This window comes from Gossypium hirsutum, chromosome A04, assembly GCF_007990345.1.
Source record: "Gossypium hirsutum isolate 1008001.06 chromosome A04, Gossypium_hirsutum_v2.1, whole genome shotgun sequence".
NCBI lineage: Eukaryota > Viridiplantae > Streptophyta > Magnoliopsida > Malvales > Malvaceae > Gossypium > Gossypium hirsutum.
In genome coordinates this window covers 75,469,775-75,494,953 of record NC_053427.1, presented here as the reverse complement: position 1 = coordinate 75,494,953, position 25,179 = coordinate 75,469,775, and the positions used below count along the sequence as shown (strand labels likewise).

The 25,179-nt window shown below is 33.9% G+C and overlaps 1 protein-coding gene across 1 annotated transcript; it reads right to left on the bottom strand.

The window, feature by feature from the left end:
* Window positions 1-22,050: 22,050 nt before the first annotated feature.
* Window positions 22,051-25,175, bottom strand: LOC107948862 (mitochondrial uncoupling protein 1). Its single transcript, XM_016883511.2, has 10 exons — window positions 25,092-25,175; window positions 24,886-25,007; window positions 24,156-24,374; window positions 23,975-24,053; window positions 23,750-23,883; window positions 23,556-23,654; window positions 23,364-23,468; window positions 22,817-22,891; window positions 22,522-22,608; window positions 22,051-22,378 (listed from the first exon to the last, which is right to left on the bottom strand). Exons 2-10 carry the CDS (start codon window positions 24,967-24,969, stop codon window positions 22,343-22,345), a joined length of 918 nt encoding a protein of 305 aa, XP_016739000.1. The 5' UTR covers window positions 24,970-25,007; window positions 25,092-25,175; the 3' UTR covers window positions 22,051-22,342.
* Between the last annotated feature and the right edge of the window lie 4 nt (window positions 25,176-25,179).

The following is a 25,179-nucleotide window of genomic DNA, read 5'->3' as shown; positions in this document are numbered from 1 at the left end:
TTTATCCCACAAGGCTTTTTCTAATAAGGTTTTAACGAGGCACATTATCTACAAATGGACATCCAATGGAAAGTATTATGAATATCTTATTAAGTGGATGTCCATCATGATCAAGATAAATTTTTGATGTACTTTAAATTCTAATAGTTATTAGAATTAGATCTCTACTTCTTTTATACTTATTATGCCTATAAATAGAGACTATAATGAAGTATTGTAATCATCCCTTTGATTAATAACGTACATTCTATATTGCTTTCATATTTCCTTTGTTCTTTATTCTCCCTATTTCCTTTTATTTTATAACAGATAATTAATTTTTAACCAATTAATCCAAGACAACATTACAACATAAAAGTTAATAGGGAGTAACAAACTAGAATGAAAACATAATTCACTAAACAAAGTACAAATAGGAGAAGGTAGCAGATAAAAGAAATTAAAAACGAAAATGACATTCAGAACCATTACCATCATTCTAATAGTTGCATGCCATGGTCGTCATAAAAGCCTAGTGAATAGAGATATACGTAGTAAAGACCACTCAACTAGTAATACCAGAGAATTACCAGAGATATACCATCATAATAATCGTTAAAAATAGCATTCTAGCTTCCCTATTATCAGACTGCATCGATAATAAGCTCTATTAACAACGACAATGAATGTCCTCAAAAGGCTCTTTCAACATTAGTGATACACAAAAGTAGACTCAAAACTGAATTGATAGAGTTAGATCAACCCAACCTCCTTAGAAACTTCTAGGAAACAAAACTTTAAAAAACGACTAAGAAAAATACTAAAAACTACAATTACTAACAGTACCACTGCTTCCTAAAAAAATAGAGAGGATTAATGTCACTATCACCGCTTTTGGAGAAAGCAGAACAAACTTTATTTATACATATATTTTTGCTCGGTAACATTTAGCGGAACTCAACCATCGTAGAAACTACCGCAAAAACAGATAAAAATCGAAGAAAGATGGGAGAACCAAAAGAAACTAAAAAATATTAAGATAATTATTCTATGAACTAACATTAGAACTAAAAAAATCACAACTAGTGTTCTGACGTTATTACTTGTCCTTTTTTAATTTTCTTTTATTTTTTAAATATTGTAATACCCTGAAAGTTGCTATAGTAAGAAAGTGATATATTGTCCTTGATATAGTAAAATAAGGAAATAAAATGACAAAAAGGGATTGATGAATTGAATGATGTACTTATTTATGAGAAATTACGTATGTTATGGATAAACTTACCTATGATGTGAATAAATATATTAATCAGTGAGTTGATGTTGTTATTTAACTTTATGCTTACTAAGTGGAATGGAAAGTAAGTAAAGGAAGCAATTCGTTGTAATGACCCAAAATCCACGGGCACCGGAAAAGTGAGTTATAGGGCCTCCGTCTTAGTGAAATAAGTTCGAAAATAATTATTAAAAATATTTATGAGCCTAGTGGTGTGTCTAATTAGGATTTAATTAGGTGAAATTAGCTTAATTTAGAATAATTAGCAAAAAGAACTAAATTGAAAAAGGGGTAAAAGTTTAATTCTAAAGTAATAGAAAATAAAAAGGATCAAAATGGCAATTAAGCTATTTACATAAATTGAGGCGGCAAATGGAAGAAAAATCAAATGTATGTATTATATATATTAAAATTATTATTATGGTTTTATAATTATTATGATTATTTAATGAATATTATATTTTAAATAAATTAAATAGTTGATAAATATATGGTAATAAAATATACATGTGTAAAAATTATATTGGTACATTTGTAATTTAAATACTAAATTACTTATAATTTAAGTAAAAAAATATTTTTTAATTAAATAATTAAAATTTTAAATTATGAGATTTTTGTTTGAGAAACAAATTAAATAATGACAAATGTAATAAAATTATTGGTACAAATGTAGAATTAAATATGTGTACAATTGTAAAATATGTAAATGATGTTAAAATAGATATTTAAAATAAATATATTATAATATATGTTAATTAAATAAGTAAAGCAAATAAATATAAATGAGAAATAAAGAAACAAAAGAGAATAGAAACAGAATTGAAAACAGGAAGCAGGGGAGAAAAAGAGAAAGAAAAAGAGAAAACTAAGGATTTGAAGCTTGGAGTTAATTTGGTAAGTCAATTAAGTCTTTTTTAGTTAATCTTGATGTTTTAGAAGCTTTGAAACAAGATTTTGATAAAATTAAGTTGATAGTTCAAGAGTTCATATGTTTCCAAATATAGTTCATGTTGGACAAGTTATGGAATTAGGGATTTAATTGAATGAATTATAAGTTAGAATTGATTAAGGGATTAAATTGTAAACTAAGCTATAAGTTTTATGTTGTAGGGACTAAATTGAAGAAATTTCAAAATTAGGGAAATATGCAGGAAATTTTATATTTAAATATAAGTTTAGACAAAATTTGAATAGAAAAAGAGAGTGAATTGGATTAAAAAAATAATTAAGTTTAGTTAGGATTAAATTGGGAATAAGGTAGGAATTGTTTAGAAATTTAATTATTTATTATAATTAATGCTGTAAATAATAATGTAAATTACTATTATTTTCGTAGCCAACAAAGAACCTGAAGCATCAGCTTCAAAAGGAAAGGAGAAAGTCATCGAGGACTAAAACGGGAGAATTACGGTGTGTATTACTATAATTCTAATTTTAATTATTATTAATTGCTGAATTTTTAATTGTTATGTATGGTAAGTAAGACTTGAGGTAAGTATGTGAAATTGATATGAATATTGAGTGAAAATGAAAGTGATGCAAATTGAATTAAATTGAATAGAATAAGTGAATTATGGAATATGTGATTATTTGAAAAGTGTATTGATTGAAAAATGAATGGTGATTTGAATTGTGAATTGAAAGTGATATAGAATTGAGAAAGTGAATTGGATACCCTATTAACTAGTCGGGCTGAGTCGGATATAGTTGGCATGCCATAGGATTAGAAGTGTTCAGGGATGCTTCGACCTCGAGTCGATGAGACACGGGGTGTCACTAAATTTCTTCGGATAGATTCGATGAGGTAATGGGTACTAACTTTACTTCGGCTAGGCCGATGAGACACTGGGTGTCAACTATTACTTCGAACTATTCGATGAGGCACTGGGTGCCATATTGGTGTGTTTGGTTGGATCCGTGTATCCGTCAAAGTCCGAGTTACGTTAATAGGGTGAAAAATTGAAATGTGAATTTAAGGCATTGAAATAAAAAAAAATTGAATTATGAATAGAAATTGGAATTGTGATAGAAAGAGAAAAGTATGAGCTAAATGTTCATAAGTGGTTTAAATTCAAGTTTGTGAAAAATACATTGATTGACGAATAATTAAATTGAATTGTTATTATGAAATGATGAAAAATAAAAATAAAAATAAAGTATGAATTAGTATTTAAGAAATTAATTGTTATGTATTTTAATATTTTTATTTTTATTATTGATGATATATTTTGAATTATGGTAATACCACTGAGTATATCCATACTCAGCGTACGGTTGTTTCCGTGCGTAGGTTAGTAGAAGTCAAGTGTCCCGGCTCAGCATCCAGAACAATCCCGACTCCAACACAAATTTGGTGATGTATATTTTTCTTTTGGGTAAAGGTGGCATGTACATAGGTGTTGTTTAGTCACTTGAATATATATATTACTTTGGGTAGTGAAGGATGAATTATAAGATTTAGATGGTTAAATGAATGAAGTTTTTAATCAATTTAGAATGATGCTATGATAGTTATTAAGTTAAAAATTATGTTAATGATATAAATATTAGTTATATGAATGTGAAACATTGGTGTTGGTTGTTTTGATTTGAATTTGCAGGGGGTTTTAGGTAAAAATAAGCAGAAAAGCTGCCGAAATTTTTTATAAAAAAAAATTCCCAGAATACTCGAACAAGTCCCGTTCTACTTTTAATACGTGTTTGAACTTCAAGAGTCCAATATAGGGACTTAATTATTATATTATACTATGAAAGTTATATTAATTGTAAATTATTCGTAAGTTGTCTAATATGTCCGGTAATGCCTCATAACCTCGTTCCGGCGACAGTTTAGGGTTAGGGGTTGTTACATTCGTAATTCTATGAAAAGATTAATGATGACGTGTAATGTTTATAAAATCCTATTAAGTTAGGAATGAAAAATATATATATGATGCTAATAGACTTACTCAATTATAAGTTGATGGTTACGTTTAAAGTTTATACGAGCTTACTAAGCATTCATTGCTTATGTAGTTATTTTTCCATTACTTTGTAGATTATCGGAAGCTCGATCGGGTTAGAAGCTTGTCAGAGCTATATCATACTATCCATTGGTTCTATCGATACTTTTGGTTGTTTTGATTTTGGTTATAATGACATGTATAGGTTATTTTGGATAAATGTTGGCCTATATGTGTTTTATTGAGATTAGCCATTTATTTGGCTTGTGTTTTGGTATTTTGTGCCTTATAATGTTGATGTGTGGAATGAATTATGGTTGAATGATGAATGGTAAAATAGTAGTTGAATATGCATATGAGGTATGATTTATAACTTGGTGTGATTTGGTACATGCTTCGTTGGATGAGAAAAATGGCTTATAAAATAGCCTATTTTTGTTCACTAATGGGCGTCGAATCCACCAAATATAATTCCTACTAAATACCCTAAATAGTAGTAGAGTGGTAGTAGGGTCGAATCCACAGGGATTGGTACTCTAATCGACTTTTGCGTTTTACTTATGAATAGAATGTCTTGTCAAGGGTCGTGGCTAGACTCGTGCCCACAACTCAAAACGTACCAGCTGAAAAATAAGCAAATAAATAAGTAAAGTGGGGATTTTGAAATTGATTAGAAACTAAATAATTTAAACTGCTAAGATAAATAATTAAATAAATCAGAAATTAAATTGGGATTTGCAATCAAATGTAATAAGCCTTAGCCTTAGACTCGATAAATTTCGTGTTGAGAATCGATCCTCAAAAATTAATATTCTCTTCCAATCAATAAGCTGGTTATAGCAGTTAAGAACGTCCTAACCACCAATTCTTCCTTTAGCAGCTGGTTCCGGTACGACCTGCAAACCAACCCTTATTGATTATCTAACGAGATACATGTGTTCCCGATTCAAGATCCCGGCAGCCTTGCATTCTGAAGAACCCAACTCGAATTAACGGCCTCAACTGCGTGGGTCGTTTAAACCCGATCACCTCTTCCTCGATTTGTTCTTGGAAACTCGAATACAGCACAGCCGACTCGAATCTCCAACTATAAGCAAACACGACTCCAACCCAACGTGCACTTTGAATTAAAACTGAATTTAACTTTAAGGGATGATTGGTCTATCCTGATACTTAGGAAAAAAATGAATATCGATGGGACGAATTTTTAGCACAAATTCGTATCTCCCGATTCCCAACCGGAAAGAACACCGGCCTAAAGCTAAGATGGAATTTAGTTAAGCATGAAATTGTTCATGCTTTGTGAGCTTGGAAAGAAGTTTGATGGTTATGGTGAAGAAATGAATGGTAAGGACTTGGAGAGCAATTGGCCCAATTATGGAAAAGAAGCAAAAATTGGAAACAAAGCTACAAAATGCAACGTCAAATTGAAGAGAAAAAAAATGATATTCCAACTCTAAATTGAAAAAGGAAATACAAGAGAGAGTAATTTAATTCCAAAATGAAATAGGAATGTAAAGACAGTGGATGATTTTTTAAGAACTAAAAGCCCCTATTTATATACATGGGCTTTACTAAAAATAGCTTAACCTAAATTAATAAAATAAAATAAAACAAAATAATATCTTCCTATTTTTAGCTTTTTACAAAGTCAAAATATATGATAAATCTTTGGCTTTCTCCATCCTTTTCATTTAGCCCCAATTCAATGATTTGTTTTTCAATTTGGCCCCTTTTCGCTTGTTTTTAACCAATTGCATCCCTGACAAGATTAAATCATAAAAAACGCCAATTAAGCAGGAATTAATTCAGAAATAAACCAAATTAAACACAAGAATCATGTAAACTAATATGTTTATCATTCACACAGGTAAAGACACAGGCGTGTGTCTCAGCCGTGTGTGTGACATAGCCAGGTGACACGGTCGTGTGTCCCCTATATCTTTTAAAGAGTGCAAATCAACATACTCACACGGCCTAGCACATGGGCATGTGGCTTGGTCGGTGGCACAAGTCAGTGAGTTACACGGACATAGACACGGGCTGGGACACGGCCATGTGTCCCTAATTTGAATGTCCACACGGCCTGAGACACGGCCATGTCTCTTGACCGTGTGAGTCACACGGCCTGGCCACACAGCCGTGTGACCCCTGCAGTATTGATAATTTTAAATGTCTCCAAAATTTTTTTGAGTTTTTGATATAGTCCTGATTTGTTTCTAATGTATAATTTCAGCCTCGATGGCTCGTATAAGGGACAATATGTATGATTTTAATTGGTTTTTGACATGAATGCTATATGGTAAGAAATGTTTGCATTTTCTGTCTGTTTGATTTGCAAACTTTGGTAATACTCCGAAACCTTGTTCCAGCAACAGATTCTGGTTAGGGGTGTAACGAGTATAATTAATCAGACCATCTAGCTCTATCCAAGACGGTGAAGCAAAAAGTAAAGTTTTAAATCTACAATTGTCGCTTCCTAACATAATTTATCGAAAACCTAAGTCTTGTGTTAATTAAAGGTCTTCGATTGCAACATGCAACTCAACATGATAGCATTTATCTACTTTAAAGAGCTCGACATGAATTTTTCCCCACCCAAACTTGTGGTGCCTTCGTCATGGGTAGTACACATTGCCTTGTAAATTATTTGTTTAATTGTTCTGAAATGAAGTGAAATGTCTTATTTTGCCTTGTAACACTCTGTAACCCTAAATCTAATGATAGAGACAAGTTAAAGGTGTTACACTACCCCACTCATTGGGATGCTTGACGTAAAATCGAACAATTAAGGTTTGCTTTGATACCACTTTTCACAGAGCCATTACCCTTTTTTCCAAAAAACATGTCTAATAAGATGTGTAAGGCATTCAGTTATATTTCAATGAGTTTCTCTTTCCTCTTTCACCTTACCTACTTATTTAGAGCACTTGACGCCAATGCCTTCAAATCTTTAATGACGTTTCTTAGGCAACCCAATAAACCAATATACTTAATGGCACCATTAACATTAATTTACATAGAATCCAAGTCTAGAATTTGTCATTTGCTACTTTATTTTAGTTTTAAAGTGTCAATTAAAGAAATGCACCTCTTGAAAGGATATTCTATCACTAATGTATTAAATAACTGTCTCATTTATTAATTTTTTTTTAAAAAAAAGTATCTATTAACAACACAAACTTTTATTGCAATCAAAAGAAAAATTTTACTCACTAAATCCAAAAAAAAAAAAAACACCCAAGAGATTCTTTTGTTGAAACATGTCCATTAGTGTCCTTTTTTAATATAGGAAAAATGATCAGATTTCAGTTTTGATCTTTCTATTAAGCTTAAATTTTATTCTTAATCTCTACACTTTAGTCTTATAATTTGGTCCCTATATTTTTTAATGTTATTAGTTAATCCCGTGGTTAATATTATTAACTATTTCAATTAAATTGTTGATGTAGATTTTTAAAATATACATATATTGTTCTAACAAAAATAATTTTATTTTGATATGTTAAGTTGTAATAAGTGTTTTAAAAAAATCTGCGTCTATTATTGGAACCATTAAAGGTACTATTTATTTGGATGAACTAATGACACAACTCTTTTTTCTCTTTTTCTAGTCATTATATGATAATGATAAAATTACAAATTTGATTCCTCTATTATGTTCACATTTGGAATTTAATCTTTACATTTTAATTTAACATAAGTTGGCACTTTACTTTTACAATAATATTAGTCAATCCAAATAGTTAGCATCCTTAACTAAAACAAGGATATCAAATTTTCTTAAAAGTATCTAATGCTAAAAAAAAACCCTAATTTCAACATGATAAGTTGGAATGTGTGTTAAAAAAAAGTTAGAATGTGTGTTTTTTTTAAAAAAAAAGACTTCATTAATATTTAATTATGAATGCAAAAAATCGGTGAATATATCTTAAAGCAGGTTCATGCACCAATAAGTCTTTTGTGATTTTCGGATTATAAAGTTGATCAGAATGGGTTAAAACACGATAGGCATCTTGAGCATTAAAGTCGCTCGGAATGTCTAACAGAGTAGTATGATAGGAATCAGACTGAATATTGTCAGGGTCAACGAAACCCATTGCAATATTAAAATCAGATATCGACATCCGAAAGTCCTTTCCAAGCAGACGAAAACAGATAATGTTTTGTGTTTCTACAGTCTCTAATGCAGTAGTATTGAAGCAAAATGTGGTGTAAAACTCATATATTAACTCATAATATGCATCACAGGATATGTTTGCAAAAGAGCTCCAACCAATAGCATCAAAATAAGTAGTCACAGCATCATGAATATCTAACATATTAAGAGTGGTGGAATCGATTTGCTTGCAGACCGGGAGTGGGCGTTGTCGAATGTCGTTGTATTGTGTGCAATGCTCCGGGGTCGAAAAATCCAAAAACCCTCGCAATCTCCTTCGGTGGGAATGGTGTTGGCATGACCTCGTCTATTACGTTGACTATTTCGTGTTGGTTGAACATATTCGTCAGGCGAGGGGGTGGACTTGAATTTTTAGCAGCGTCAGTACTGCTGCGCGGTGGTGTCGCTGGTTCACGTGTCTATTGTCAATGACTTCGAGTAGCGGACGATAGTGTTCGGCGTTGGGCAACACGTTTATTCGCAGAGGGGTCGACATGGTCGCTAGATGTTCGAGCCTCGTCCGAATTACCTACATGTAGATTGAGGGTTAAAGGTAGACCTTTCGGAAATAGCGGAGCTGCTATCTGAGTTTTTTGGTTCGACCGGATTCGAACGTTGTTGGTGACGTGCTCTCGTTGGTGGGGCCGTTCGTCTAGGAGGAGGTGAAGAAGGTTCATAATCAGCTATATCGATGACTGGAGGTGCCGAAAACCAATGTTGATTTCAATTGAGTGAAACCGAGATATTGTTTGCCGTTTGGTTTCGAGTTCAAACCATTGTGTCCGTGTAGATGACACGAATAGTCGGTACTAGTGACTGTGGCGATGATGACGGCAGCGATAGCTACATATGGCGGCGGTGGCGATAGCGGTAACTTTTTTGTTGGGCTAATTTTTTATAGGGTATTTTGGTGGTTTCAGTTTTGGAAGGGGTTTAGGTGATGGGAGTTGGGTTTTTTTATTTTTTTGAGGAAGAAGATGAAAAAAATAGGGTTTAGGGAGGAGAAGAGCGGCGACGCACTGTGGAAGGCTCCGTTCGATGACAATGGTGCGAGGTCTCCGTTGGCAGTAGCTCGATGGTGGAGAACGATGTCGAAAGGTGTAGGGAAAAGGGAAAAAGAAAAGAAACAAATATGGGGGTTTGTTTAGTTTCGATTTTGCAGACAGCGGCGGTGGGGTGGGTGACGGCTGGCGACGGCACCGTGAAGTTGGCGAAGATAGGTGATGTCAGCGATGGGCTATGACGGTGGCGTATGGTGGTTTGGAGGTTGGGGTTTTGTTTTTGAAGAAGGTTGAGAAGATGAAGAAGAAAGAGAAGATGTTGGGGGATTAGGGATTTGGGTGTTTAAAATTTATTTTTGTTTAGTTTTTTTGTTGGATTATTGGGTAATGGGTTAATTGTGGGTAATTTTGTTAGTTTGGGTAGGAATGTTAATTGGGTTGGATGTGGTAATTGGGCTTTGGTAGGTAAGGTGGATTAAATGGATTTGGGTTTTTTTTGGGGGGGTTATATAGAATTTGGGTAAGTAGACTTGGGGTGGGTGTTTAGTGGATGGGTGTTAGATTTGGGCTTTGGTGGGTAATTTGGTTTTTGGGTTAAGTGAGGTGGATATTTATTGGACTTGGGTTTTGTGTATTTTAGTATGTGGGTATATAGGTTTGGGTAGGAATTTAGTGGATTCTGGTTTTTTTGGGATTTCATGAAGGTTAGGAAATCTGGGTATATATATATATTTTCACTGTCACCAAATTAGCAAATCATGCCCACGCCACCATCATCATTCGTCTTCTTAGGAATTCATGACCTCCATATTGTTCCTGAAAACATCAAATTGACTGAGTTAAATAGGAATTAATTTATTTATTTATTTATACCCTAAATTTACTTAAACTAAAAATTTAATAAATGAGAATAAATAAGTTTGGGTTGCCTCCCAAAAAGCTCTTTTTTTAATATCGTTAGCTCGACGACGTGGAAATTTATTCAGTGGGCTCTTCGAAGACTAATTCCTCAATCAAGTGGACTTGAAAATTTTCGTAAAAAGGCTTTAATCGCTGTCCGTTGACTTTGAAATTTTTTTCAAATTCTTCGCTTTTAACCTCGACTGCAGCATGTGAAAATACGTGAGTAACAATAAAAAGACCTAACTACTTAGTCCAAAGCTTACTTGCAAAAATTCTCAATATAGGGTCATAAAGTAATATTTTCTATCCTACCAGAAATTGTTTGCGGTTTATCTTTCGGTCATGGTACGCTTTGACATTGTCTTTGTAAATTTGGCCACTCTCATACGCCTCTCGTTGAATTTCCTCGAGTTCTTGGATATGTAACTTGCGATGCTTACCTGCAGCTTCCAACTCCATGTTGCATTGCTTGACCACCCAAAACGCCTTATGTTCTAGCTCAACAGGGAGATGGCACGGTTTACCAAAAATTAGTCGATAAGGAGACATACCTATAGGTCCTTTATAAGTTGTTCGATATGCCTACAATGCATCGTTAAGTCGCAAACTCCAGTCTTTCCTATCTGGCTTAACGGTCTTCTCCAAAATCAACTTGATTTCTTGATTCGACACTTCCGCCTGACCGTTCGATTGTGGGTGATAAGCTGTAGTGACTCGTTGCACCACTCCGTATTTTTTCAAAAGCGTATCAATTACTTTATTGCAAAAATGTGTTATCCGATGGCTGATCAAAGCTTACGGTGTGCCAAACTTGGAAAAAATAGAACTTTTTAGAAAATCGACTACTGTTTTGGCATCAGCACGACGAGTGGCTTTTGCTTCCACCCACTTTGACACATAGTCAACAGTAAATAAAATATAAACGTTCGCGAATGATGAGATGAAAGGGCCTATAAAATCAATTCCCTATATATCGAAAATTTCACAGACATGCACAAGGGTTAGAGGTATTTCATTTTTTCTGCTCAAGTTTCCTACCCTTTGACATTTTTTGCAAGTTTTACAAAACAGATATGCGTCACGAAAAATATTTGGCCAATATAGTCCATATTCAAGCACTTTATGCGCAGTTCGTTTGGGGCCAAAATGCCCACTACATGCATAAGAATGACAAAAAGATAGAATTGATTTTACCTCAATTTCAGGAACGCATCGACGAATTACCTAGTAGGAACAGTACTTCCAAAGATAGGGGCCGTCCCAAATTCAGTATCGAGACTCACATTTGATCTTGTCTTTTTCAAATCGCGATAGGTTAGGAGAGCCATTCCTGTAGCAAGATAATTCACCATGTCTACATACCAAAGAAAAATTGTCTGGGCAGCAAGTAAGTTTTCGTCCGGAAAATCATCTTTAAGTGGTGTTACATCCTTTGATGGAGGAATTTGGCTCAGATGGTCAGCCACCAAATTTTCACGTCTTTTTTTATATATTATTTCGAGATCGAATTCTTGCAGAAGTAGTATCCACCTTATAAGTCTCGGTTTTTCTTCTTTCTTCCCGATCAGATATTTGAGGGCTGCATGATCAGAAAAAACCACAATCTTAGTTTCTAATAAATATGAACAAAATTTTTCTAAGGCAAAGACTATAACTAGAAACTCTTTTTCAATGGTTGAATAGTTGCTTTGGGTAGCGTCCAAAGTTTTAGAGGCATAAGAGATGACGTGTGGTTCTTTCTCGATCTTTTGTCCAAGGACTGCTCCCACGCTGTGGTTACTAGCATCACACATTATCTCAAAAGGATAACTCCAATTCGGTGGTTGAACAATAGGTGCCGAAACGAGCTTATGTTTGAGTGTGTCAAACGCTTCTCTACATGATTTGTCAAACTCGAATTTTTATCCTTCTTTAATAGGTTGCAGAGAGGTTACGCAATTTCTGTTGTGGCGTATGGTAGTGAGTTAATGATGTCAATTTTTGCTTTATCGACAGAAATTCCTTCAGTAAAAATAATATGACGTAGAACTAATCCTTTGTCTACCATAAAATGACATTTCTCATAATTTAGAACAAGATTAAATTCTAAGCATCTTTCCAAAATTTTTGTAAGATTTATCAGACATATCTCGAAGGACTCACCATATACAGTAAAGTCATCCATAAACACCTCGATTATTTTCTCAATGTAGTCCAAGAATATACTTACCATGCACCTCTGAAAGGTGGATGGTGCATTGCAGAGTCTGAACGGCATCCGTCTGTAAACGAATATGCCAATGGGCACATAAACATCGTCTTCTCCTAATCTTCCAGTGCCACTAGCATCTGGAAAAATCATGAGTAAACATCAAGACAACAATAGTGAGACTTTCCAGCTAAACGTTCTAACATTTGGTCAATAAAATGATGTGGAAAGTGATCTTTTCGAGTTATTAAATTTAACTTCCTGTAATTAATGCAGGCTCTCCACCAGTTTTGAACCCGAGTGGGAACCTTCTCACCTGCCAAATTCTCAATTACGGTTACACTGATCTTTTTTGGTACTACGTAGACTGGGCTAACCCAATTATTTTCAGATATGGGATAGATCATCCAGGCATCAAGTAGCTTTTGGACTTGTTTTCTCCCTACCTCAATCATAGGTGGGTTGAGACGCCTTTGAGCCTCCCTTTTGCATACAAGTCGAGGGACTCAATCCCTTAATGTCGGTTATCGTCAATCCAATTACCTCTTTGTAGCCCCTAAGAACTCGCACCAAGTTTTCCTCTTCTACCCTCGAGAGTTTGCTCGAGATTATCACCGGTAGTGTATTTCCCTCACCGAGAAAAGCATACTTCAAGTGGTCTGAAAGTGGTTTGAGTTCCAACTCCGGAGCCTGCAAAATAGATGGTACAAGCTTAGTCTGTGAAGGAGTTAATTTAAGAAATTTACCTAGGTTCCTCCATTGTTGTTGCGCCTCCATATGAGCCGAATCTTCAAAGTTTATCCATTCCTCCATTTCCTTAATGGTATCAAAGTCCAGACTTCTGCATAAAACGGTTCGTAATTCATCCTCGTCGTGATATTCTAAACATAATTCAATTAAGGGATCAATTATATCAATGTTAGAAACATTAGAAATCAAGCTAGGACGGTTCATGGCCTCATAGACATTGAACTTCACCACCTCTCCATCTAATTCTATAGTGAGTATCCCACTTCGTACATTAATATTTGTTTGAGCGGTACTAAAAAATAGTCTCTCGAGAAGTATGTCAGATGAATTGGCTGAATTGTCATCCTCCATGTCGATAATGTATAAGTCTGCAGGAAATATTAGCTTGTTTACCTTGACAAGAATATCCTCTAATTCTCCCTCTGGATGTACCACAGATCTATTTGATAATCACATCTGTTTCCTTTAAAGGACCCGCGTTAAGTAGTTTATAAATTGACAAAGGCATAACATTAATTGATGCGCCTAAGTCACACATTATTTTTTTAATACCAACGCTACCTATTTTACAAGATATGAAAAACATACCTTGGTCCTTACATTTGGGCAGTATTTTTCATTGCAAAACGGCTGAGACATTTTCTCTGACACTTACCTTTTCATTGCCCAGAAGTTTCCTTTTACTTATGCATAATTCTTTTAGAAATTTTGCGTATCGTGGGATCTGCTTAATCGCATCGAGAAGGGGTATGTTGATTTCCACCTTTCGGAAGGTGTCGAGGATCTCCTTCTCGTCTTGCTTCTTTCTGCATTGAATAAGTCTTCCGAAAAACAGAGATGGTACTGCAAATGACTTTTGTGGTACCGACTCTACTGAAGCCTCCATGTCAAGTTTCTCCCTATCTTGATTAGTGTTGTGGGCATGACTAGTTTCGTGACCGCAACTTGTGTCAGGTACGGGCTCCAAAACCTTCCCACTCCTTAGCATCATAGCGCTTGCATTGCGTCAAGGATTTGACTCAGTCTGGGATGACAGCTTACCTTGGGACTCCAAACGGCTAACCGTGAGCGTGAGTTTACTCACGTGCTTGTCCAGCTCTTGCAAATGCATGTCAGTTTTTTGTTGGAACTTTTCAGTGCTATTGGCTAGCCTTTCCACTATGGCTTTCAAAGTTGACTTTGGGGGTGGTATCTGTTGATTCTACGGTGGCCTCTGTTGGAACGGTTGATTGAACGACGGATTCGTCCTATAACTGAGATTCGAGTGATTCTTTCACCCCACATTATACGAGTTCGAGTAGGGGTCATACTGTCTTTGGGGCAGTCCTGGAAAGCTTCCGACAGCATTCGCTTGTTCCACTGAATCCTCCTATAAAATCGGACATGAGTCCATTGGGTGGTCTGGCTTGGCACAAATTCCGTATAACCGTGTTGGGCCTGTTTTATCTGAAAGCAAAGTTTGGACAACATTAGTCAGCTTATCAATCTTATCTTCTAGAGATAAAGAACTTAACCCATGAACCCGTCTCGTGGGTTCTGTAACCGGTCGAAATTGTTGAGAGTTGCGACTATGGTTGAAATCAACTCTTTCACTCTTTGAGGCGTCATGTTGACTAGTGCCCCTCCACTTGCAGCATCTATCATTTTCATTTCCATTGGGAGTAATCCTTCATAGAAATACTGTAAGAATGACTATTCAGTAAGTCCATACTATGGGCAGCTTGCGCACAACTTTTTGTATCGCTCCCAGTAATCGTAGAGTAATTCAGTATCCTTCTAACGGATTCCTACGATGTCCCTCCTTAGTTCGGCAACCCAGGAAGCAGAGGAGAACCTGTCAAGAAACAAATGAGACATGTCAGACCGTATGTTGACAGATTCCGGAGGCAAATAAAATAGCCACTCTCTAGCAGAATCGGCTAGTGAGAAAAGAAAAGCACGAAGTTTGATTTGGTCTTCTGTTACTCCTTGAGGCTTCATGCTTGTACACACCATATGGAACTCCTTAAGGTGGGTGTGCGGATTTTCGTTTTGTAGTCCGCGAAAAGTAGATAGTAGGTAGATCAAACCTGACTTTAGCTCGAACGGCATTCCTCCTATCGGATAGGTTATACATAAAGGTTGTTGTTCATCCGGTGCCACTGCAAGCTAGCGTATCGTCTGTTTAGGCATCTCGTCTAATTCGTCAAAAATTTCTTCGGGGTAAGATATAGCTTCAAATTCGGGATTTGGCCGTTTGCCACGTCGTATGGCTTCTCTTCGTAGTTGTCAGGCCAATTTCTCAATTTTTGGCTCGAACTCTAGATTTTTCGGTTAGATAAACAAAAGTTAGAAAGTATCTCCAATCCCCGGAAACGGCGCCAAAATTTGATGGGCGTCGAATCCACAGGGATTGGTACTTTACATCGACTTTCGCATTTTACTTATGAACAAAATGTCGTGTCAAGGGTTGTGGTTAGAGTCGTGCCTACGACTCAAAACGTACCAGCTGAAAGATAAGCAAATAAATAAGTAAAGTGGGGATTTTGAAATTGATTAGAAACTAAATAATTTAAACTGCTAAGTTAAATAATTAAATGAATCATAAATTAAACCAGGATTTGCAATCAAATGTAATAAGCCTTAGCCTTAGACTCGATAAATTCCGTGTTGAGAATCGATCCTCGAAAATTAATCTTCTCTTCCAATCAATAAGCTGGTTATAGCAGTTAAGAACGTCCTAACCACCAACTCTTCCTGTAGCAGCTGGTTTCGGTACGACCTGCAAACCAACCCTTACCGATTATCTAATCGAGATACATGTGTTCCCGATTCGAGATCACACTAGCCTTGTATTCTGAAGAACCAACTCGAATTAACAGCCTCAACCACGTGGGTCGTTTAAACCCGATCACCTCTTCGTCGATTTGTTCTTGGAAACCCGAATACAACACGGCCGACTCGAATCTCCAACTATAAGCAAACACGACTCCAACCCAACGTGCACTTTGACTTGAAACCGAATTTAACTTTAAGGAATGATTGGTCTATCCTGATACTTAGGAAAAAAATAAATACCGATGGGATGAATTTTTAGCACAAATTCGTATCTCCCAATTCCCGATCGGAAAGAACACCGGCCTAAAGCTAAGATGAAATTTAGTTAAGCATGAAATTGTTCATGCTTTGTGAGCTTGGAAAGAAGTTTGATGGTTATGGTGAAAAAATGAATGGTAAGGACTTGGAGAGCAATTGGCCCAATTATGGAAAAGAAGCAAAAATTGGAGACAAAGCTACAAAATGCAACGTAAAATTGAAGAGGAAAAAAATGATATTCCAACTCCAAATTGAAAAAAGAAATACAAGAGAGAGTAACTCAATTCCAAAATGAAATAGAAATGTAAAGACAATGGATGATTTTCTAAGAACTAAAAGCCCCTATTTATATACATAGGGTTTACTAAAAATAGCTTAACCTAAATTAATAAAATAAAATAAAATAATATCTCCCTATTTTTAGTTTTTTCCAAAGTCGAAATATATGATAAATCCTTGGCTTTCTCCATCCTTTTCATTTAGCCCCAATTCAACGATTTGTTTTTCAATTTGACCCCTTTTTGCTCATTTTTGACCAGTTACATCCTTGACAAGATTAAATCATAAAAAACACCAATTAAGCAGGGATTAATTCAGAAATAAACCAAATTAAACACAAGAATCATGTAAATTAATATGTTTATCATTCACACAGGTAAAGACACAGGCGTGTGTCTCAGTCGTGTGTGTGACATAGCCAAGTGACACGGTCGTGTGTCCCATGTATCTTTTAAAGAGTGCAAGTCAGCATACTCACACTTCCTAGCACATGAGCATGTGGCTTGGCCGTGTGGCACAAGTCAGTGAGTTACACGGACATAGACACGGGCTGGGACACAACCGTGTGTCCCTAGTTTAAATATCCATACGACCTGAGACGCGGGCATGTCTCTTGACTGTGTGAGTCACATGGCCTGGCCACACAGCCGTGCAACCCCTGCAGTGTTGATAATTTTAAATTTTTTCGAAAATTTTTTGAGTTTTCGATATAGTCTCGATCTGTTTCTAATGCTTAATTTCGACCTCGATGGCTCATATAAGGGACCATATGTATGATTTTAAATGGTTTTTGACACGAATGCTATATGATATGAAATGTTTGCATTTTCTGTCTGTTTGATTTGCAAACTTTGGTAATACTCCGAAACCTTGTTTCGGCAACAGATTCTAGTTAGGGGTGTAACAAATATAATTAATCAAACCATCTAGCTCTATCCAAGATTGTAATATCCCGAAAATTTTTACAGTAAAATACTATCCTTGATATAGTAAAATAAGGAAATAAAGTGACAAAAAAAGAAAAAACAAATTTTGAGTTATGTCAACATTGGGAAGTGTATTATGATATATTAATTCAAGAAAGGACTAAATTGTAAAAGTGAGAAAAAGTTGAAGGACTAATAGTGCAAATATTTTAAGGGTGGAATGATATAGAAACTAAGGAAAATGGATAAATTAGGACTAAATTGAATAGGAAAAGAATTATTAGGGACTAAATCATAATTTTACCAAATTATGTGATGATTCATTCATGGAATTTTAAAAGATCACAAACGGCAAAATGGTCAATTGGTAGAGAGAGAAATCTAGAAAGTAATGATGATGTTGATGATATTTTATAATTATTAATTAGATAAATATTATTTTGTTAATATTTTAATAAGATATTTTATTATTTTATTATTTATTAAGTATAAAAGAAGGAAAGATGAAGAATTTTCATCATTTTTTCCATGCAAACCAACGTGAGAAGAAGAGAGAAAGAAAGAAAGTTTTGCTTTCTTTACAATTTGGTCATTTCACCAAAAATCCACAATTTTCACCTAGAAATCAAAAGAATTTCCATAGCCATCAAGAGAGAAAGATCACAAGGAGACTATGGGGAGCTAGAATATTAAGTTAGATTCAAGAAATAGAAGCTGGAGGAGAGAGAAAATCAAGTTAAAGATTGAAGTCAATGAAACAAAGTAAGAATTTTAAGATTTCAATATATTTTAAGTAGAGTTTCTCATATAAGGTAATATCAAAAGCATGAAAATGATGTTAAGGTAGAGTTTTATTATATATTAGTGAAGGGAAATGAGAGAAAATAATGGGAAATATGGTAGAGAATGGAAATAAGAGTGTTATAAACTTGGTAATCAATATGTTGCACTAAAGTAGTTTTGGACAACAACAATAGGCTAATTTTGAAAAATCACCAAAAATGGTAGAAATTGAATTAGAAGCTGAATGAGATATGAAATTAAAGCTTATTGAGTCTATTTTCATATAAAAGAAATAGAGAAAGTAAAGGAATTCTGTATTCTGAGATATTTGTATTTTTGTGAGACTGGTTCAGAATGATTTCGAGATCCCTTGTTCTAACTTGGAAAAATCATTAAAAATTATATAAAAATAATTTTGGGACATAATTTATGGTTAGATTCCTAAATGAGTCTATTTTTATAAGAAACAAATGATAACATCATTTGAATTCTGTTTAAAGAGATAATTAAACTTTAGTGAAAAGTGGTCAGAACTGTCAAATAGAAAAACAGGGGAGACTTTAATTAATAAACTGTACTAATAGGCTAAAACAAAAACTCTTAAAATTTTATGGTAAGAATACATGTGAGTCTAGTTTCAGGTAAAATTTACGGATATTAATTTGGAGTTTTGTAAATCAAGATATAAATAATTTAGTGAATATAACTTAAATGGACAGTTTTGAATATACATATAAGTAAATAGTGAAATTATTGATAATGTTACTTATAAGCATATTATATAAATTAAGGATCTGGAATGGAGAGGAGGAGGAGGAAAATAAATATATGAATTTTCAGCTAGCAAGGGTTTTGTTGGGTTTTTCAAACAGGAAGAAAAACAGAACTAAGTTATCCGGATAAAATATGAAGCTCTTGTTGAAGCTAGAGCAACAAAGTAATTATTCCAGATGAAATATGAAGCTCTTGTTGAAGTTAGAGCAACAAGGTAATAGTATCGGATGAAGTATGAAGTAAGTTTGAGATTCAAAGACTTAGAAGTTGTAACCAAACGAACAAAAGCAAATGGGATGAAAAATTTAGAGAAGTATTTCATCCGGGTAACATACATACTGTTGTTTGTTGCCACCCCTAATAGGTTTACATTTAAAATGGATAATTTGTATGTTTTAGACTCAGGGACTAAATTGAATAAAAGAAAAACTGTAGGGGCAATTTTATAAAAATGTCAAAAATGACCAAAATGAAGGAAATGAATTGTTTTATTATTTAAATTATAAAATTGAAAGAAACTATTAATTTAGATCAAGATCGGGTGAAAACATGTTTTAGGGATTAAATTAAAAAGTTTTAAAATTGTGGAAAATTTTGTTATTTTATAGAATTTATGGGTTTTTATCAATATATATAAGAATAATTAGGTTCGAAACAAGGATTTAATTACAAGAAATTTATTTTTTTTGTCTAAGGATGAAATCGTCATTAATCAAAAGTTTAGGGGTAAAATGGTAATTTTGCCTAGAGATTAATTGAATGTATTAGAATATGAAATAAATAAAAATGATGATCAAAATTATTTATAAAGATCCGAGTGGCTCAAATATGAGACTTGAACGTGAAAAAGAAAAAGTTTTCGGATTAGTAAAACTATAAATACGAATAAGCAACGAAGTAAGTTCGTGCAACTTGAATTGAGTTATTGAATGTTTAAATTATACATTTATGTGACATGAATGTGAATTGAATGTTTAAATGTATGTTTTGGGCTTTAAGGGCCCAATAGAGGGACATTATGATTATTTTTAGAATATGAATAATAAATGATTCAAAATTATCTAAAAATGCTCAGTAAACTCTGGTAATGCCTCGTACCCTATTCTGGCAACAGATACAGGTAGAAGGTGTTACAAAGACGGTGAAGCAAAAAGTAAGGTTTTAAATATACAATTGTCGCTTCCTAACATAATTTATCGAAAACCTAAGTCTTGTGTTAATTAAAGGCCTTTGATTGCAACATGCAACTCAACATGAAAGCATTTATCTACTTTAAAGAGCTCGGCATGACATTTTTTCCCACCCAAACTTGGGGTGCCTTCGTCATAGGTAGTCCACATTGCATTGTAAATTATTTGTTTAATTGTTCTGAAATAAAGTGAAATGTCTTGCTTTTCCTTGTAACACTCTGTAACCCTAATTCGGCGATAGAGACAGTTAGGGGTGTTACACTACCCCACTCATTGGGATGCTTGACATAAAATCGAACAATTAAGGTTTGCTTTGATACCACTTTTCACAGAGCCATTACCCTTTTTCCCAAAAACTTGTCTAATAGGATGTGTAAAGCATCCAGTTATATTTCAATGAGCTTATCTTTCCTCTTTCACCTTACCTACTTATTTAGAGCACTTGATGCCAATGCCTTTAAATCTTTGATGACCTTTCTTAGGCAACCCAATAAACCAATATACTTAATGGCACCGTTAACATTAATTTACATAAAATCCAAGTCTAGAATTTGCCATTTGTTACTTTATTTTAGTTTTAAAGTGTCAATTAAAGAAATACACCTCTTGAAAGGATATTCTATCACTAATGTATTAAATAAGTGTCTCATTTATTAATTTTTTTTAAAAAAAAAGTATCTATTAACAACACAAACTTTTATTGAAATCAAAAGAAAAATTTTACTCACTAAATCCAAAAAAAAAAACACCCAAGAGATTCTTTTGTTGAAACATGTCCATTAGTGTCCTTTTTTAATATAGGAAAAATGATCAGATTTCAGTTTTGATCTTTCTATTAAGCTTAAATTTTATTCTTAATCTCTACACTTTAGTCTTATAATTTGGTCCCTATATTTTTTAATGTTATTAGTTAATCCCGTGGTTAATATTATTAACTATTTCAATTAAATTGTTGATGTAGATTTTTAAAATATACATATATTGTTCTAACAAAAATAATTTTATTTTGATATGTTAAGTTGTAATAAGTGTTCTAAAAAAATCTGCGTCAATTATTGGAACCATTAAAGGTACTATTTATTTGGATGAACTAATGACACAACTCTTTTTTCTCTTTTTCTAGTCATTATATGATAATGATAAAATTACAAATTTGATTCCTCTATTATGTTCACATTTGGAATTTAATCTTTACATTTTAATTTAACATAAGTTGGCACTTTACTTTTACAATAATATTAGTCAATCCAAATAGTTAGCATCCTTAACTAAAACAAGGATATCAAATTTTCTTAAAAGTATCTAATGCTAAAAAAAAAAAACCCTAATTTCAACATGATAAGTTGGAATGTGTGTTAAAAAAAAAGTTAGAATGTGTGTTTTTTTAAATAAAAAAAACTTCATTAATATTTTAACCAAAATAATTATGAATGTTTGCTATTTAATATTTCAACTAGATCCCCAAAGTTATGGCCTATTAACCAAGTATTCACTTTTCTCAGCATTAACCTTAATTCTAATTTTCATTGTACAAAAAAATAAAAATATTTTCTAAATTTAAATATAGTAACTATAATTTAATCTATATTTAACATTATCATTTGTCATTTGCTTTTAATAAAAAAATTGATATTTAAAAAAAAATTCTTTCCATGAAAACAACCTTATTAAATTTCTAAATGAGAAGTGATTAGACACCGTTGGATTCCCCGTGGATAAAAGAAAATTAACTAACCAACACTCTTATCAGAATAATGATTTAAAATTAACTATAAACTGGTTAATTAAAAAATAGAAATTTATTTGAAAAAAGAAAAAGAAAAGACCGAACTCCATTCGCTCTTCCATGGTATTACTTGCCCTCGATCAGGGAATTATCAATGAAATGATAAATCGAATGGATAACAGCAGTTCTGAGCGTTAAAAAGAAAAGAATATGATTTTAAAGTTTCAAAGTCTAAAGATTTCCCCCAGGGCATATCATAACTCGTCTTTATGACATCAATATTAAGAGGGGGAATTGGATTAAATTTATTATCTGTAAATCTTCAATTTCAATGGCAGTCCCACCTTCAATTCCTTGCTTTGTGGGATTTTGGTTCTTTTTAAGTCCCTTAAGATGACTCTAGATCTCTCACAATTTTCTTTGCCTGTGGAGGAGGGATGAAGAAAGTAATGCTTTTTAGCTAAGCAATAAACGTATAATTTTGCATTTATAAACAATCTAAATATGAACCTCACATTCTGAAAGCAAATACAAAACACAATGGGGGAGAAAAGTTTGCAACTTCACCTGTTCTAAGGTAAGAAACATGATCACATTCCATGATCCTAGCCGTCCAAAATTCGGGATAAAACCCTTGTAAAAAGCCATAGGTCCCTGCAAATGATAAGGGGTGCTTTAAGTTCAATACTTGTCCACATTTAGACACTCACCTGCAGCTATTAGCTATTAACTAGCAATTACTATGATTAGAGAAATGAAACCATTGGCCAAATAATCAGCTTTGAAATTTCAATTCATAATTATATTACTAACTACAAGATGCCTCGAAAAGGAGAAACAAGATCAAAGAAAGCAGGCATACATCATATTTCAAAGTTTTGATAAAACAATCGAGCGTGCTCTTGTAAGCTGAATCTCCCATCATTCTTGACTTAACCTGCAGGGGAGAAAAAGTAAATTAAAAAAAAAAAAAAAACCAACAAATTACTTGACTACATCCATTGAAGAAGATGGGATCACAGCACATTCAACCATCTTATAAAGCAAACGATACAGATTCCTCTAGTTCACTTGGTGAAATGGAAAACAAACCTCAATTCGAATATGCTATGATCTAGACAAACATTACAATAGAACTTCGAATACGGTTATCTATAACTACATTTACATAGAGGGCAAAACATATTAAAATCTCCTCACAATACAGCCGGAGCAATGACAATATATAAAGTTAAACATAATCAACGGAGAAAAGGTGAAATGGCTAGGTTATCACTAACATGCTACATGAACTCATCTTCGTAGAATATCATACTATCATACTAAGTCCATTCTGACCAGAAGATATCAGTAAATATACTACCAAAAGATTAGAAAGGACAGGCAAAACGTGAACTTTGATGGCTTACCACATCAACTGGAGAACCAATACAGACGGCAAAAAATCCAGCCCCAAGACCAGAAAGGAGATGAGTGACAACATTATCAGTGAATCCAGGGATTTTCAAAATCGTCTGCATAGGAAGATGGACATTAGAGAAAACAAAAAAGGAGCACTTTGAAACAGGAAGCTAAATAACCATGAGCTTTTATTACTATACCTGCTTTACTTGATCGTAGCTTGCAAGTTCAGCAGCATTTATAATAGCATTTCGTGCTATATTGGGTCCAATCCCAGTCCAAAGAGCCTTAACTCCTTCCTAGAGTTGGAAGATCAAGATACAAATAGAAGAGTCAAAAGCTAGTAACAAACTGGACGCTTTGGTATCTCTTTACTTCCAGAAAGATACCTAACCTGTCTAGCAATAGTTGAATAAGCATTAAGTGCCCCAGAATAGCGCCTAGGAACTCCAGGAGGTAATCGCCCTTCAGCTTGAAGTCGAACTTTCACAAGATCGGTTGGATTTGCCACTGTAATTCCTAGAGCACCTGTTCAAAGAAAACTCAAGTAGAGCACCTATCTTTCGTAAAATTTTCAGACATAACAAATAATTCCAGCCAAATTTTCCTTATTCCTTACCAGTTGTAAGGGCAGCAAGTATCTTCTTGGTCAAAGGAACGTCTCCAACGTGATCTTTTCCAACATAAAAATTCTTAACCTGTCAAAGTTGTAAGTTCATTTGTGAATTGTGATCATGTTGACAAGAAAACAGCAACAAATACAAATGCATTCATTTGAGGGACGAAGATTCAACACCCACAGGCTCATACATCCCAATTCTCAAGCCACCAAAAAGACATTGGCGATGTAATCCAGGAATAACACCTTTCCATAGTGCAGCTAAACCTTCTTCTCTAGCAATAGTACCAACTGTACCTAACAAACCCCTGTATTTCGGTAAGGCTGCAGCATCTCCACCAAGAGCTTTCTTCTGAAGCTGGAGCCTAACTTTAGCAGTGTCCAAAGGAATTGTACATATCTGCACAATTGAAGTGCACATAAATAATATAATTCGAACTTCATAATAACACAACAACATTTCCACAATTGAATTGGCAGTGGCCAGATCGTATAACATTTTACACCCTTTTTGCAATTTTATTATACAGAAGTCAAACATTACAAATATCACATATAAAATATTTCAAATCCCTCAGTCGAAATTATCATAAAATTAACCCAATTGTTGGAAATGCTGAAAGAATATGAAACTTTACATGAAACATCTCCAAATCAACAACTTTATTAATCCAGCGTTTGTTTCACAAACAATAATCTTCAATTGATCCGTCAAATCTCAGGACAGAAAATAAAAGTTTCTTGCATACAAATTTACAATCAAATCACCAATCAACATATTAACCTCTTCTTCTTTTTTTTTCACATTTCATTCGCCAAAGCTCAGAACAAGATGCAAAAAAATTCAGAGACTGAGAATACAGAAAAATGGGGATCAAAACAAAAAAAAAAAACAGTCTAGAATAAGTTACCTCAGCAAAGCAAGCAGCGAAAGCGCTGCTGGCAAAGGTTCCAGCGAAGGAGATATCGGATTTACCCTTTTGATCAGCCTCCATTTTCAATCTCTATCTCTTTTCAGAAGAAATGGCAAGCACTAAACGAAGAACTTGAAATCAAATATCATTATATATATAGATAAAGGAGGGTAAAGAGCAAAAAGAAAATGAAAATAAGGTACCTCGTAAAAAGTGATGAGTAGGATTGCTCAATTTGCCAACTGGGTGTGCTGCCTTATTGCTTCACGGCTTTGCTTGCTTTTATTTCCT